Source organism: Tiliqua scincoides, chromosome 3, assembly GCF_035046505.1.
Source record: "Tiliqua scincoides isolate rTilSci1 chromosome 3, rTilSci1.hap2, whole genome shotgun sequence".
Classification (NCBI taxonomy): domain Eukaryota; kingdom Metazoa; phylum Chordata; class Lepidosauria; order Squamata; family Scincidae; genus Tiliqua; species Tiliqua scincoides.
In genome coordinates this window covers 22,893,930-22,911,190 of record NC_089823.1, presented here as the reverse complement: position 1 = coordinate 22,911,190, position 17,261 = coordinate 22,893,930, and the positions used below count along the sequence as shown (strand labels likewise).

Here is a 17,261-nt window from a genome sequence, read left to right as displayed (position 1 = left end):
AGGCCTTGGATATTTTGACTCATTAAAAAAACAATTTTGCAACATATTCTAAGGAAGTCTCAGATTTCTTTTCTGATTGTATTATCAAACACTTAAAATTGACAGTAATATCTGCATATTATTTAGCCTGCTCTTCATTCCAGGTGCTTCAGAGAATTTTGAATTAGGTTGTCAATTAAAATGGTGGCATGTTCTTTTTCTGCTCCAGTTCTTTGTCAGTTTTCACACCTTTAGAAAGAATTAAAGGTTGTCTTTCTATCTGGGGTGTCTTTTTGGCATATCCAATTATCCAGCAAAGGATCTGTGCTGAGGAAAATGAATCTGATTGTAGTACAATCATTGAATTTTACAGAAACCTGATAATTCTATCATTTAATAAGGTAGCAATTATGGAAACCGTTTGCCACTAACTTCCAACTTTTGTGAAATCTAACTGGATAGAACTCTACATCTTCAAGTTGGACATATCTCACTGAAATTTTTTAACACTCCCAACAGTGAATGGGGAAATATAATGGCCTGAGTAGTAGTCATTTTGGTTAATTCCTGTATTTTTCTTTGACCCTCTAATTCATTTCTGGGTAACTTTGAGTTTTTCTCTAATTAAACTTGCCTTGTGCATTCTGAATTTCTTGGTTCTTTTCCCCCTTGTGGTGACTGAGCTTCCTTGCTCCTTGAAAATACATAGCCAAGCACACAGGTTGTTTTATAGATTACTTGTATTTGTCTGGGTCCAGTAAAAACAATAGCCAGCTTATGTGCTGGGATTATTATATACAGGTTGTGCCTACTTATCTGCAGATCTGGCTCAATATGGGTCCCCCAGACCCATGTTGAGCCAGACTTGGGTCAGACTGAACCCTCCAGAGGTGACTGGAACTCCACTCTGATCACTGCCAGAGGACTTTCTGAAACCCACAGAGGCTGCCCATGTCTGCCCACAGCCTTCATGGGCTTCAGAAAACCCTCCAGAGCAATGGTTCTCAAACTGGTGGGTTGCAACCCACCAGTTAGTGTAAAGGTTCCCCTGTCCCTTTAAGGGGCAGAGGAAGGGGAGAGGTAGGGAAGTGATCCCCAGGATTGCATCCATTTGGTGGGTGCTTGGGACTCGTCAGCCTAGGAAGGCAGCTCATCTAAGAGAAGGAAACTCTGACCTCAAACCTCCACTGCCTTGTGGCTACATCCAGTTGTGGAAAAGGCTTCAGGAGTCAACCTCGAGGCAAAATCAGGAGCCGGAGTCCCTTAGGCAGTTCATGGCTGAACACAGTCACGTTCTGGCAACTCCTGCGACGCCGCTGGAACCAACCGTATTGGCTTCTGCCTTTCCATTGGACCATTCCAGCGACGTGGAGAGGGGGGATTTGCTGCATGGGTAACAGCCTATCCTCCATACCTTCTTTACCCAGGCTTCGCGCACTGGAGAGGACACTCCAACTTCGCCATATGGCGTCGGCACAACACGGGAAGCAGCAGTTTACCAGTTATAAGTCTTTGCTCGATTGGCGTAGAGCATGACGCCAGGGGCTGCTTCCGACGGTGGGAGAGATCATTGCATCTCATTGGGCAGCTACCGCCCGCCTTAAGCTGGGCAGTCCCCAGCCAGTAAGGTGTTGCCTCGCCACGGTCCGTTAACCTCATGGGGTGCGTGGGGTTTAGGGTGAAAACCGACAAGCGGATCGACAACTCTGCACCATGCAACAGAAAACAGAAAACTACTGCCCTAAAGCTGGGCACCTGGAACGTTAGGACAATGACACCTGGCTTCTCTGATGACCTGCAAGAAATAGACGACGCACGCAAAACAGCTATCATCGACATGGAGCTGAGCAGACTGCAGATGGACATCGTCGCCCTTCAAGAGACTAGGCTGCCAGATTCCGGATCTGTCAAGGAGAGAAATTTCTCATTTTTCTGGCAGGGAAAACCACCAAACGAAACCAGGGAACATGGCGTTGGCTTTGCGGTCAGAAATACCCTGCTGAAATCCATCATCCCACCTACTGTGGGAAGTGAAAGAATTTTGTCCCTGCAGCTCCAGTCATCAGCAGGACCTATCACTCTCATCAGTGCTTATGCACCGACTCCAGCAGAAGCCAAAGACAAATTCTATGATGACCTGGCCACCACTGTCAAGAAAATCCCTGTAAAAGAGCCATTGTTCATCCTCGGCGATTTCAATGCTAGAGTTGGTGCTGATAACAGTTCATGGCCCACTTGCTTAGGTCAGTTTGGCACTGGGAGGATGAACGAAAATGGCCAACGCCTGCTAGAGTTTTGCTGTCATCACGGTCTCTGTGTCAGCAACACGTTCTTCAACACAAAGCCCCAACATAGAGTCTCTTGGAGACATCCAAGATCAAAGCACTGGCACCAGCTCGACCTGATCCTCACCAGATGCTCCAGCCTTCCCAGCATCAAGATCACACACAGTTATCATGGTGCTGCCTGCGACACTGACCACTCCCTGGTGTGCAGCAGAGTGAAACTGCAAACAAAGCAACTGTATCACACGAAAAAGGAAGGAAGACCTCGCATTGATACCAGCAAGACCCGGGATCAGAGAAAAGTGGAGGAATTTGCACAAGCGCTTGAGGAATCTCTTCCAGGCCCGGCCGACGCAAACGCATCCAACAGATGGGAACATTTCAAGAATACCGTTTACAACACCGCCTTGTCCATATTCGGCAAGAAGACCAACAAGGCGGCAGACTGGTTTGAAGCCCACTCTGAGGAGTTGACACCAGTCATTGAGGAAAAGAGGAGAGCTCAAGCAGCACACAAGGCCTGTCCCAGTGAGCGCAACCTGCAGGTCCTCCGAACTGCTCGCAGCAAAGTCCAACAGACTGCCAGGAGATGTGCTAACGACTACTGGTTCCAGCTCTGTTCCGAGATACAGATAGCAGCTGACACGGGCAACATCAAGGGGATGTATGATGGTATCAAGCAGGCCCTAGGTCCAACACAGAGGAAAATTGCCCCTCTGAAGTCTGCAGCAGGCGAGGTCATCCAGGATCGGGCGCAGCAGATGGAACGCTGGGTGCAGCACTACTCTGAGCTATATTCCAGAGAAAATGTAGTCACCAAAGAAGCACTGAACAACATTGAGTGCCTGCCTGTGCTGGAAGAGCTTGACAGTGAACCAACCCTAGAAGAACTTCACGTGGCCCTGGACTCCCTTGCCTTTGGCAAGGCACCTGGAAAAGACAGCATCCCTGCTGAAGTCCTAAAATGCTGCAAAGAGATCATCGTCACTGAGCTGCATGAAATCCTCTGCCTCTGCTGGAGAGAAGGTGGAGTACCTCAAGACATGAGGGATGCAAACATCATCACGCTGTACAAGAACAAAGGTGACAGGGGTGACTGCAACAACTACCGCGGCATCTCTCTCCTTAGCGTTGTAGGAAAGCTGTTTGCCCGAGTTGTACTAAAGAGGCTCCAGGTACTTGCAGAGAGCGTCTATCCAGAATCGCAGTGTGGATTCCGAGCCAACAGGTCCACCACTGATATGGTATTCTCCCTTAGACAACTGCAGGAGAAATGCAGGGAACAACGACAGCCACTCTTTATAGCCTTCATAGATCTCACAAAGGCTTTCGACCTGGTCAGCAGAGACGGCCTCTTCAAGATTCTCCCCAAGATTGGATGTCCACCCAGGCTCCTCAGCATCATCAGATCTTTCCACAAGGACATGAAGGGCACTGTTGTCTTCGATGGCTCCACATCAGACCCTTTTGACATCCGAAGCGGAGTGAAGCAGGGCTGTGTTCTTGCACCAACCTTGTTTGGGATTTTCTTCGCTGTCCTGCTGAAGCAGGCCTTTGGAACTGCAACAGAAGGCATCTATCTCCGGACCAGATCAGACGGAAAGCTCTTCAACCTCTCCAGACTGAGAGCAAAATCCAAAGTCCAGCTGAAATGTCTGCGTGACTTCCTCTTTGCCGACAATGCAGCTGTCACTACCCACTCTGCCAAAGATCTCCAGCAGCTCATGGATCGTTTTAGCAAGGCCTGCCAAGATTTTGGACTGACAGTCAGCCTGAAGAAAACACAGGTCATGGTTCAGGATGTGGACTCACCTCCCTGCATTACAATCTCTGAGCATGAACTGGAGGTTGTCCATGACTTTGTGTACCTTGGCTCAACGATCTCCGACACTCATTCTCTCGATACCGAGCTAAACAAGCGCATCGGTAAAGCAGCTACCACGTTTTCCAGACTCACAAAGAGAGTCTGGTCCAACAAGAAGCTGACGGAACATACCAAGATCCAGGTCTTCAGAGCTTGCGTCCTGAGTACACTTCTGTACTGCAGCGAGTCATGGACTCTTCACTCACAACAGGAGAGGAAACTGAGCGCTTTCCACATGCGCTGCCTCCGACGCATCCTCGGCATCACCTGGCAGGACAAAGTTCCAAACAACACAGTCCTGGAACGTGCTGGAATCCCTAGCATGTATTCACTGCTGAAACAGAGACGCCTGCGTTGGCTTGGTCATGTCGTGAGAATGGATGATGGCCGGATCCCAAAGGATCTCCTCTATGGAGAACTCGTGCAAGGAAAGCGCCCTACAGGTAGACCACAGCTGCGATACAAGGACATCTGCAAGAGGGATCTGAAGGCCTTAGGGATGGACCTCAACAAGTGGGAAACCCTGGCCTCTGAGCGGCCCGCTTGGAGGCAGGCTGTGCAGCATGGCCTTTCCCAGTTTGAAGAGACACTTTGCCAACAGTCTGAGGCTAAGAGGCAAAGAAGGAAGGCCCATAGCCAGGGAGACAGACCAGGGACAGACTGCACTTGCTCCTGGTGTGGAAGGGATTGTCACTCCCGGATTGGCCTTTTCAGCCACACTAGACGCTGTGCCAGAACCACCTTTCAGAGCGCGATACCATAGTCTTTCGAGACTGAAGGTTGCCAATACGGTGGGTGCTTGTCACTTACTTCTAGAAGGCAGGGCTGCAGGAGGTGCGGGCAGCCCTGCAACAGTGCTCCTCAAGGCTTGGAACTTTCACTGAAAGCAGATGCAAAGTGCCTCCTGCAAAAGGAAGTGCTTTGCACCTGCTTATAAGAGGCCCCACTTTTACCTGTTGATTAGGCACAGCTGAACACACCTGAATAGGTCAGAATGCAGGTCAGGATGCCAAGTTAGTTGTCATCTGACAAGACAATGACCTCTTAAACCCTGGTTTCTTAAGATCAACCCCAAGGATGCTTTGATTTGTTCTCAACTGAGTAAGCAGATACAGTTGGGGAACAGTGAAATTTAGATGCAGCCACTGAATTTTGCTTTTCTGGTTTGCCTGTATTCTCCGATTTGTATTTTGCAAAGATCTGCAACTGAGCTATGTCAATGCCCATACTGTTCTCTCCTCCCATCTATTATCTGGTCCCCTTCCCCTGAGTGTTTAATGCACTCTTTTTATGTTAACTCTTTATTTGCCTATAAATGGTTAAATTGAGAGCCTCACTCCTGTCCTCCTTGGCTCTAGGCTACATACTGTTGGTTAGGTTTGGGGGGTTTTCTCCTACATAACTGGGAGGAAGGCTTCCAAGGATGTTGTCTCTCTGCTTGACTTTGTCCTTGTTGTGGGAGCGCAGTCTACTGATTTGGCCCTGGCATAGAGGCACATCAGGGAAAAGGGAAGTAGTCCCAGGGTTTCTCCCACACTGCCACATGTCTATATGGAGCAGACATATTTTAGACAGCAGCAATTATGTTTTTTGAAAGCTACTTTGAGGAATTGATGGAAGGTGGTGGGTAATGTTCCATGTCAGACTGCCACCACCTCTTTCCAGTGAGGGCAGAGGAGTTTATACCATTCGGAGATCTGGATGGGGCTCTTGTACCTTCAGTTAATCCCTAGTCAATGTGGATTGAAACAACATGACTGATTCTGATTGTGGATTCCAGAAGACAACAGTACTTTTGATTAGAAGGTGCAAAACCTGTCACCAAGAGAAACAAAACCAAGATCTTACAATTTCAGGCACATTAAATGTATACAAGGCAACTGCCAGTTTTAATTCTATTCAGCAACTCTTTGCCACCCATTCAGGTTTGTTTCTCAGTGGTTACTACTACTTAAACAAAAAACAGTTGGGCATATGCTAAGGCTGGTCAAGGAGAAAATGCATAATCAAGGTCTGCAATAGTCTTTACCTTGCCAAGCATCTGGGCTAATTAATTTTTATCCTGAGTTATATACTGGACACAAGACATAGTGTTTCAGCCTTCATGATAAACCAGTGTGAACATTGTCATGTATTTTACAGACACACTTGTTGAAGACTAGTTTCCTGCTTTCAAACTGACCTTGGTGATCTGGTAAATATTGTGTTTGCAGTGGTGAGAGGTATTGATTTACAGCACTTGGCAATTCCTAGCTATATACAGTATTTTAGGTTTTCTGTGGTATATTTTATCCCACTTGAAATAAGTTATGAAAGCTTTCTCCTTCTTCCCTAACCCATTACTGATCTTTACTGAGCTTCAATATCTCCAGTCCATTTTGCACATCTCCTGAATGAACAGCTGGCAAGAACATTGGATAAGCGCAGTGGCGTAGCTAGAGGGGGTGGGGCACTTATGTTTTGCAGGGAGCCTCCTTGCAGAGTGCAAGTGGCCTCTCCCCCTCCCCTTGGGAGACATTCGCCTAAGTTTTGTGCCCCCCAAAATGGCTCCCAAGGGGAGGGGAGGAGCTCCTTGCATGCTGCAGGGAGGCTCCCTGCAAAACTTAGTGCCCCGCCCCCTCTAGCTATGCCAGTGGATAAGTGATCTATTATTTACACTGAAGGTTATTGACAATATATATGATATGCAGTGTATGGTTGGACCAAATTTAACAGCTATAGATTGTTCACTAACCTTAAAGAAGTGGTGCTGTTGGAATATTAACTCTTACACTGGAGTGACCAGTCCTACCAGCCTGTTCCCAAGCCCTATATTGTCTTTAGATCTGTATTTCCCATGCTTCTAAGGGCTGAGGCATGCTTATTTTTGAATTAACAGCTGCTGAATATTTCAGTGTTGAACTGTGATTCACAGAGGAACCCATGTTTGCATCATTCTGCATGAATTTAAGATCTGGGTATGCTTTCTGGTTGAGTGTTAACCCAGGGCAGTGAGATGCAGCAATGCCACAGTCACTAATGGATGGGTAGTTTTGCTGTGTCTCTTGAGTTGTGATTGGATCCCAATCCAGAAATGTGGAAGAACAACTTGTTCAATGTGAAATCTACGAGTGCTAGCAGATCTCTCACAGCACAGCTTGTGAATTTATTTGCATTTGATGTGGGGGAGATGTTCTTGTCAACTTTAATAGCTAATAGATCAGACTACAGAGTTACAGCAATGCTGCTGTATCTCCCAGATTTTTTGGGGGGGGGGAGAATATGCCATGGCTACATACCAAATTACTCCGCTGATTATTCTGAAGGTTTTTACCTCTTTAAAAACTGCTGGCAGATGAGTCTTAGCAGGAAAAGAACAGCTGTTTTCAAAGTTACTTCACATCTTGTGCTCTCCTTTAATAGGCTATGGCCAGATTGTACTAAACTCTGCAATGCAGTAGATCTTAAACTGCAGAGTGCCTCTCCCTCTTTGATATGGAATACCTAGATGAGGAACAGGATCCTGCAGCCCCTCCCCCCCAGGTTGATTGCATGCCTCTTAGCAGAGAATTGTTACCTGCATTGGATTAAGGACAGTGACTGCCTTGCTCCCCATCATCTCAATCTGACCAGGAAAGAATTGCTTTTTCTTCAGGGTGTTTCTCTATAGATTTCAGGAAGAATTTACTGTCCTTGCTTTTCTTCCTTGTTGGGAGTCTTAACTTAGCTTGCATATCTTTGCGGTCAGCAGAATTAGAGGGTTGATGCTGGATTTTGCAGGGTGGGGGAAATGTCAAAAAGCATTTGAAGCACTCCTCTAGTCCCTAGTCCCCATTTTTACTTCCTTGGATGGAGATAATTTGCTTTGGAATAACAGTGCCTGCTCATTATCGCTTTTGATATGCACAGCATAGACCAATTTAGTATGTGGTTTAGGCTTTAATTTTTAAGTTATGTATTTTATTTAAAATGCTCACCACTGGAGATACCTTTGCAAGTCCAGTATACTGAATTTCCAATAATCCTTTTCATTCATTCATTCATTTATTTATATTCTGCTTTTCTCCCCGAAGGGCACCCAAGGCAGTTTTCATGAAAAACAAGAGCTTCTTTTAGGAAATTGAATTTCTCTTTAGCCTTCTAGCTGTTGGGCAAGAAATTTACCTTGTGCTGCTTTCATATGCTGAAAGTCTCAGCATCTGTAATGACAGATCCAAATGGTAGCTAAATAACCACTGAGCTGCTTTTTCTTCTACCTTGAAAATACCACCATATACAGCACTGAAGAGTTTATGCGCACTCCCTCTGCTATCTTTTCCTTGCAGCTACCTGCAACTCAATGGTGAGTGATGGGACAGTTCTAATTAGGCTTGTTGATCATGTGACATGTTTCAAAACTCAGCGGGTTACATAAACATGAAGTAAGAGGACATTTCTTCATAGACACTGGATCATCATAGACACTGGATCATTCCTTTGTGTTAGGGAAGTAGTCATCATTCCATGTTATGGCCTCCCTAGAAATACCATGTACAGTTTTGGGCAACACATGTTGAGGATGTTAAGATGAAACAGGTTCAGAAGAAGGCAACCAGCTTGGTGAGGAGTCTGGAAACCAAGTCCTATGAGGGACAGTTAAGAGATTTGGTATGTTCAGCCTGGAAAAGACTAAGGAGAGAGATGGTGTTCATCTTCAGGTATCTAAAAGGCTGTTCCATGAATGAAAAGGAGGACTTACTAACTTCCTAACTAAAAGAGCTGTCTGGCTTTGGAATAGCCTGCCTCATATGGTTGCAGGCTTTCCCTCATTGGAGGTTTTCAGAGGTTAGATGGCAATTTGTCAGGGGTGTTGAGGCACCTGCACTGAGCAGGAGGCCAGGCTAGATGACCTCCAAGGTATCTTCCAGCTTATGATTCTAGCTGCATCAGCTAATTTGCCAATTAACAGGGAAAACGTAAAAGTTGTGGGGAAAATGTTGTAAAAGTTATTGGCTTCCAGTAGATTTTCTTGTGAATGAACTAGAGGTCAATAGTTGATAATAATGCCTTAGGCCACAATCCTATGCACTTGGGATTAATTGAATGACTTACTTTTGAGTAAATATGCATAGACTTGCAGGGTTGAAGTGCCATTTACAACCCTAGATGCACAAGTGAAGTTTAAACCATTTTATAAATATAACCCAGTCTACACATTATCCAGAGTAAGCCAAAGTGACAAAAGTTCTGGGCAATTCCACTTCAGATTGCAGCAGTGTGTGCGACCATTTTTCAGACTGCTCCTCTGTGCAAGAAACCCTTCACTGCATGTAGTTAATAAGCACACTGGTGGTAAGGCTTAGCACAGCTTTCTTTGATTTGCTGATGAACCATAGAAGGCTGTGCTTTGTGTCTAAACATTTTAGAATTCTCCCTAATTCAGGAATCTGTCTCCTCCCTTTGCATAATGTGGGTCCACTACTTTACACACCATGAGGTGGGAGGGTTGAGTAGAAAGGTTGGATCTTATATTTTCATAATATGAAAACTAAGTGGGCTGAAGTTCACTAATCCAGGGCAAGACATATGCCAAATAAGTGCTTGTTTGCTGCAGTGTCAAGTACCAGCTTCAAAACTAACATTTGGAAGATGAGTTTGGACAAAAAGATGTGTCCCAGCCCCTCCACCCCTGATTCACAGTAAGCAGAATCTCTTCCGTTTTGTCGGAAGCCATTTATGAGACAGTCACATTTTCAGCCAGCAGACCTCATCTGCTGTAATGTCTAGACAAAAGGGCAACAAGGCAAATGTGACAGTACAACATCAGCTTCTCTTGGCAGTTTGTCTCTGTCATGACCATGAAACATGATTAGATTTAGCAAGGCTCTCGTGTCTAGTTTTTCGTAGATCATTTGTCAAATCATTTCATTTTTCATAAGCAATAACTTGCCTAATTACATCTTAATAAGATTCCTTCTAACAGTGAGACACTGCTGTAAAAGCAGCAGCACCTCTTCAGAAAACCTTAACCTTGACTATGTGAAGATGTAATGAGCATCCTAAGCTGCTAATTAGATATTTTCACAAATGAACAAAGCTTGAGTGTGAATAGTTCACATCTACTTTTCTGCAGCAGGACAGGATAAAGTAAAGGAATATCAGTATATTCTAGTATCATAAGCTCCCTTTTGTTCATTATAGATATAGAAGCCTGAATAGTTAAAAAAAAGTATATTCAGGGCTATGTAGCCTCAACTCCAAAATACTGAAATGTACATCTTGTGCAGATGTTCACAATCCTGCTAGCAACACAAAAGAACAAGAACTATGCTATATTGCACTAGTGAGATTGTAGCAAGCATAGCTTTAAGGAGGAGAGCAGTCTTTAAAGCTGTAAGCACTAGAAGCTTTCTAATATTAAAAAGGAGGTTGATATATGCCAAATAAGCAAAATACACTGCTGCCATGCAAGTGTCTGTCTCTTCTGCTTTTCTGCAGCCTCCACTAAGATGTTTCAGTTCTCTCAAACTTATTCTTCTGTGGGGTAATAGCAAAACCCTATATAAAGATCCATGTCACATGCTTTTAGAGGCAATTTAGAGCTGAGCCACTATCCCCAAGTTTCATGTTTCCATCTCAAATCACAAAATTCACCCAGCCCTGCTCCTTTGTAACTACTGACTTCATTAGAAATACACTGCATAAATTACAACCCTCTTTTGTAGTGTGGAAGAAACACAAATGTTCCCATATTTCTAAAAAGGAAATACAGTACTTGTGGTAACAAGGTTTGTCACTGCCTTAATAGTGAAAAATTATCAAAACATGTTTATAGCGTGGCAATTAAACAACTACTGCTTGAAGCAAGCACTTTTGGTTTACTCTCAAGTAAACCCACTCAGACATGCAAGCTATTTCTATCTAATGCTATTTCCTGTTTAAGAGCCTGATCCAGTTAAGCAAAGTTAGCTATCTTCCCTGCACACATCCTCTAGCTAGGCAGGCACTATACGCATAAATTGGATGCATGCTGAAATTGCTTTCAATAACATGTATATTATGAATGTATAACCACTATGTGGCACAACTAGCTCTGCCAATACACTGAAGAACAGCTACAACTGAATTTAATGTTTTTGGTGCAATTACTTTCATGTATAATCCACAGAGGCTGTACTTCTGTTGGTTATTTTTTTCAGTATCCCATACTTTGGGAAAATGCAGTTCTGATTTGTAGACTGGGATTATTCAGCAGATAGACTGGGATAATTTAGGAGCTGGACACTTTAATAGTGACAGTCTGGTCAAGATGCTTTTTGAGAAGCAACAGACCACATTCTTCTCTGCTTGCACTTAGATATTTGCTAATAGAAGCAAGTACTTTACCTTTTGGTGTTCACAGCAAGTCTCAAAAGCATATTTATGAAACAAATCCATCTCACTTTAATTTCCACACATACAGTAATGACTGGTATTACAATATATTTGCCCCATAACAAAAAGTTTCAAAAACCCACTACTTTTGGTGTGTTAGCCATGCTTTATACAGATGGAAATACTACACAGTCCATTTTCAGATTAATCTGAGAAAGAACATGTTCAAGCACCCAGCTGTCTAAAAATACACAGCAACCATTTTATAACTTCAGTACTTCCAAGGTTTGACTTCTCTAGCATTTTTGTTTTGCACTGAAAACAACAAGCCTTTTTCTAATCAACACTTCTTTCACTAAACTGGTCAGGCAATGATGTGATCACTGGGAGAGAGCAAGATATTAGTAAGGTCTCATGCGACCCGATGGAGGTGGTGCTCGATTTGGAGGAGTAATTGCTATATCCAGGTAGTCCCCTATCTGGAATTTTTGCGACTGCAGCGTCATAGAGTCATCTGTGCCCTTTCTGCCCGACATTGTACTGCCGATCTCCTTCACCCTGCAGGAAGAAATGAAGTGCATGAAAATCATGTTCATTTGAACATAAAAGTCTCATACTGAACTTGGTCACTGGACCATCTAGCCAAAAACTGTCTTGTCTGATAGGAGGCAGCTGTCTGGTCTTGGTCTCATGCAGAAGTCTTTCCCAGACCTTCTGCTCAAGATCCTTTCTAACTGGAGATGCCAACAATTGAACCTGGAACCTGATGCACACAAAGTATGATCTATTTCACTGAACCACGGCCAGGGAGAGTTTGAACCGCAGTAAGTTCTTGCAGGGGTGGGGGCTGCAATAGCTGGGATGCACTCACCAGTCCCTGCAGCAGCCTGTCAGGGGGTGCAGGGAGCCCTGCACAACCTTCTGCAGGTCTCCCTGGGGTTTAAAAAGTGAAAGTGGAGCAATCACGCTCCACTTCCGCAAAACCTAGACAGATTCCTGTTCAGATTTTCTTGAAGCCACCAAGAAGGATTCCGTTACATCTTAGGTAGCTTAGCACAAAGTCGTTTCTACCATCATGTAACAGTTTGGGAGAAACAGATGCCCTCAAGTCTAGACAGAGTAACTTTGTACCCCAGTCTAGCCATCTGTCATTTGGAGCCAGTGGCATTTTTATCTCTGACCATCCAACTGTAAGCCTTTTCCAACTTCTGCAAAGCGTGGGTTTTCCTTTCTCTGAAGACCAGAGGTCTGACTCCTTCAGGCAGCGTTTCTCAAACTCTGGGTCGTGAGCCAATTGCAGGTGGGTCCCCATCCATTTCAATATTTTATTTTTACTGTATTAGACTTGATGCTACCATAGTATGTGACTGCATTTGGGGAAATGTTACAGACCTGTACTTTTAACAAGTTACTACGTATATTCTTTTAACAATGATAGTAAATGTGATTTACCCCTGGGTAAGTGTGAATAGGATTGCAGCCTAGGATTGTTAAAAATTTTCCTGCTTTATGATGTCACTTCTGATCATGACATCACTTCTGGTGGGTCCTGACAGATTCATTCTAAAAAGTGGGTCTCAGTGCTAAATGTGTGAGAACCACTGCCTTAGGGAATATGAAAGCAACTGCTTTCTTCCCACTGCCCATAGGGACCCTTGGGACAGCTTGCATGTGCCAGGCAAGAGTGCAGAGCTAGGGGCTCACATATCTCTTAGCTACTGTGCACTCTGCCCCACGAAGGTTTTAGGAAGCATGAAAAAAGGAGTTAAATAACCACTACCCAAAGAACTTCTTTAGAACTTGAAAATTGTGGGGTTCATCTTGCTGCTGTCTCCATTGACCATATTACCTGTAACCAGGCCTCTTGAGATCTGTGTAAACAATTGCAAAGTTGAAATGTGTGCCCTTCTTCCTTGCCTCTGGGTAGACTTCTTTCACTAAACTGGTCAGTTCTTTTAGGGTTGCATCCATCCTGGAAGAAATAAAGAGAAAAATAATTAGAGATCAGTTTAATAGCTTTGACATTGTTACATAAGACCAGATTCTTAGGAGAGCAAGGAACAGAGAAATTATGCATCAAGAAAGACACTTCATATAAGAGATTTCACGAAGGGGGGGGTAGGGATTAGAACTCACCAAATTAATCAGAATTGGTTTCATAAAACAAACTGTCAAGCTACACCTGCACCCTCACACTTTATCAGATTGGCTTTGCCCCTTTACCTGTCTTAAGCAGTACACACACAGAGAATTCAGCGCACAAGCAACAAGAGGTGTGTTGTTCCCTGTCTGTTAGTTCCCAAAGTTTGGAGGGGACAAAATTTCTCAGCATCTCTGTCCAGATTTGACAAGCAATATTTTAGGAAAGATGTTAAATTAACAAGTACAAACACTCAGAATAACTTACTCAATAAGTTTAAATAGCCTCTCTTTAACGGGGCAGCACGGTCTCGATGCTGTCTGAATTAGCTGCCTGCTGCCATTCCTGCTTGCATGCATCCCCCCTCCCCTGGTCAGAGGGCTGGCAAACAGGTGGGTGTGCTTCCATCCCCCCTTTACATACAACGTACACACTGTGAAGCCTCTTCTAATTGGAAATGAACAGGCACAGGGGATGCTGAGAATCCAGCACCCTCTAGTCCAAGGGTGTCAAACTCATTTCATACGGAGGGCCGCATAGCATTCATGATGCCTGCTGAGGGCTGGAAGTGATGTAATTGGGCAAGAAGTGATGTCATTAAACAGGTCATAACCAAAAATAAACAATTTTTTTCTCACTTAAGAACTCATTAGCTGCAAACAAAAGAAACTATACAAATCTTGATCATATTTCAAGATTTGGGAGAGCCCAATTTTCATGTGGGCTGCCCTTTCAGCAGTAACACCTCAGCACTACTCAGCAGCTGAAAGCCTGAGGGTCATATAAAAAGCTTCTGCGGGCCACATTCAGCCCCTGGGCCTTATGGTTGACACCCCTGCTCTAGTCACATTCAAAGGTGTGTAGTGGGGGGGCTGCGGGCAGCAATCTCTGTAAGTACAGGGACTAGGCAGGCAGTCCAGTGGGCTCCAAATTGCCTGTCCCTGTCTACCTAGTGCTTTGTAAGCACAAAGTTGGCAGGGAGAAGTGATTTGGAGCCACCTTCCTCCAGCAACTCTGGAGAGAGGAGTTGGATGCCACTGCTGCAATTCTCTTCTGGCTTGCCCTCTAGAGGCTCATCCATTCACCACCCCTTAAAGGATGCCCAAGGGTGTCACTCAACACAAACATTTCAGTTAGCCACATGAATGTTTGGGCCCTATCCTCTAATACAGTATTACCTCTCCCAGCACAAAATCTAGCACCAGGGCCCTATTCTGTAATAGGATCCTTAGATTAGTTGCTACAGTTTGTATGTCCTAAGACATACAGCATGGGAAGGCAGTGAGGGAAAAGTGTCTTTCTATTTTTCCCAAGTGATCAATACTTCATATGTGTAGGCCTCCACATGTCTCCATCCAAAAGATGCTTGCACCCAAAAGACGTCTCCACCCAAAAGACAAATTGTTTGTTTGCCTCAGTCATATCACAGAAGTTTCTGCATTGTCATTTCATTTGGCAATGCAGGAGATAGCAGCCAACTGGAATGAAAGCCTGAGGACAGCACTGCCTTCTGCCTGATCAGTCCACTCTCAGACTTCCCCTCCAGCATCCTCCCGTAACCATTTCTCTCTCAACACCCCCTCCCAGTACACACCTGCTACTTGTTTCCATGGTCAGGACACAGAGCAAAGCCTCTCCTGAGATCTCAACAGATGGCAGATCCATGGTCCTTGAGATACCGGGGCCCAAATATACAGTGCTTTAAGGTCTCCCCAAGGTACCCAAGGGACACAATGCAGTTTTGGAGCTATACGCTACATACTATGTGTAGATATATTATATAGCTATAAAATTGGAGCTATATGCTCCAGTCTTGACGGCCTCCATCAACAAGCTGGTAACCATAATTTTAACCACTTCTGGTTTCCAAATGTGTTTTGGGGCAGTCTCAAATGAAATGCATTGCAATTGCCCAAATGAAAGGTAAACTCAGGCCAGATCTGCTTTCTCTGGCTTTAATCTAGCAACCAAAAACACAGACCCTCTGTCAATTTAGAAAAACAAAAGCAACAACCCTACTACTGTTTTATTGTAGTCAAGAGATGCCCAGAAAGCAGATCTGAGAATAATTCGACTTACCAGGTGTAGATCTGCAGCTCGCTGGAGGGAACATTTCCACGGGCAAACTCATCCATTCGATGATGGCGCCCATTGTTTGTGGTGAAGACTCTGAGCAAAAGGGGGCAGGTCTGCAAAGAAAAGGACATGTGAGAGTCCTGTACTGGCTCCGGGGAAACTAATGAAGAGTAAAAAGCTCAGTCAACCCATACCACCCTTTCTGGGCTCAAGTGCAAATATTTCCTCCCTCCAATCACCTCTGTCTACAGCAGTCTCTCTCACATGTCCTTACTGTGTCCCATACCCCAAATAATAAACAATAACTTCAAAAGTTACAAGGAAGATGTTTCCATTAAGTTTATGAAATGCAGCTGGAGTGTCACAGCCACACATATTAGGAAGCAGGGCTGCATCTCATCCACCAAAAGGCATTTTGGAACTTGTAAAAACTTTATTAACTTCTCCATCTGAGACTGTTTCTTAAACAACTGCTTTTCAGAGGACAACACTTTAAACAACACCCCCTCCTTAGCCTTAGAGACAGTACCCTACTCCAGCATTTTTCAAACTGTGGGTTGGAACCCCCTAGGTGGGTCGCAAGCCAATTTCAGGTGGGGTCCCCATTCAGTTCAATGTGTATTTTATGTTTAATAAGATATGATGCTCCCCTGATATGTAACTGCATTTGGGGAAACATTACAGATCTATACTTTTCACAGGCTAGTATGTCTATGCTTTTAACAGTGACAGTCAATGAGGCTTACTCCCAGGAGTAAGTGTGGACAGGATTGCAGCCTCAGAGCCCAATCCTATGCGTGTCTACTCAGAAGTAAGCCCCACTGTAGTCAATGGGGCTTACTCCCAGGTAAGTGTGGTCAGGATTGCAGCCTCAGATCCCAATCCTATGCGTGTCTACACAGAAGTAAGCCCCATTGTAGTCAATGGGGCTTACTCCCAGGTAAATGTGGACAGGGTTGCAGCCTCTCTCCTCCTCGCCTACCTCACAGGGTTCTTGTGAGGACAAAGGGGGGAGGAACCCTGTACAGCAACGGGTGTTTTGAGGTTCCAGGAACCCCCTGGGCCGCTCTGCCCGGCCAGCGTACACGGGAGCGCTGCGTAACGTGTGAACGGGCCCGTCCCTCCCTCCGGCGCCCCGCACCTTCTCCCGGTCGATGGGCTTCTCGGGCTCCTTCTTGATCTCCTCCTGGGTAACGCGGGACTCCACCGCCATCTCGCCGCCTGCTCGGCCCCTCTCAGCCCCGCTGAGGCCTCCAACGGGCTCTGCCGAGGCGAGATGGCGGCACCCACAAGAGCCTCGGAGCGGGAGGAAACGCGCTGCTCTCGCGAGACTACGAGCGGAGTTCTCGCGAGAACGAAAGACAAGGCGGGTCTGTCCCCAAGTGGCCAAGAAGCGCTTGTGGCGCGGACTGCCCCAAAGGAGGGGAGAGAGAGCGCTGCTCTCGCGAGACTACGAGCTGAGTTCTGAAGTGAAAGCTTGGTGGATGGGCAAAAGAACACCGGAGCGCTGCTGGGTCAGGTCGGGGCCTGCCTGGTCTTGCAGCCTTCTGCACCTCAAGTGGCCCTCCAGGTGCCGCCCTGCATC

General features: G+C 45.3%; 1 protein-coding gene across 1 annotated transcript; it reads right to left on the bottom strand.

Annotated features, from left to right (window-relative positions):
- Window positions 1-11,505: 11,505 nt before the first annotated feature.
- Window positions 11,506-17,001, bottom strand: SAP18 (Sin3A associated protein 18). The gene is made up of 4 exons (XM_066621011.1): window positions 16,818-17,001; window positions 15,680-15,789; window positions 13,310-13,432; window positions 11,506-12,018 (listed from the first exon to the last, which is right to left on the bottom strand). The coding sequence occupies exons 1-4, from the start codon at window positions 16,887-16,889 to the stop codon at window positions 11,862-11,864; spliced, it is 462 nt and encodes a 153-aa protein (XP_066477108.1). The 5' UTR covers window positions 16,890-17,001; the 3' UTR covers window positions 11,506-11,861.
- Window positions 17,002-17,261: the final 260 nt, after the last annotated feature.

Bases quoted from the DNA above. Each gene is read 5' to 3' on its own strand.
- SAP18 (XM_066621011.1), bottom strand. From the start codon at position 16,889: ATGGCGGTGGAGTCCCGCGTTACCCAGGAGGAGATCAAGAAGGAGCCC. The intron at 15,790-16,817 runs GTGCGGGGCGCC...TTTTCTTTGCAG, and splicing joins AGCCCATCGACCGGGAGAAG to ACCTGCCCCCTTTTGCTCAG. The intron at 13,433-15,679 runs GTAAGTCGAATT...TATTTCTTCCAG, and splicing joins GAGCTGCAGATCTACACCTG to GATGGATGCAACCCTAAAAG.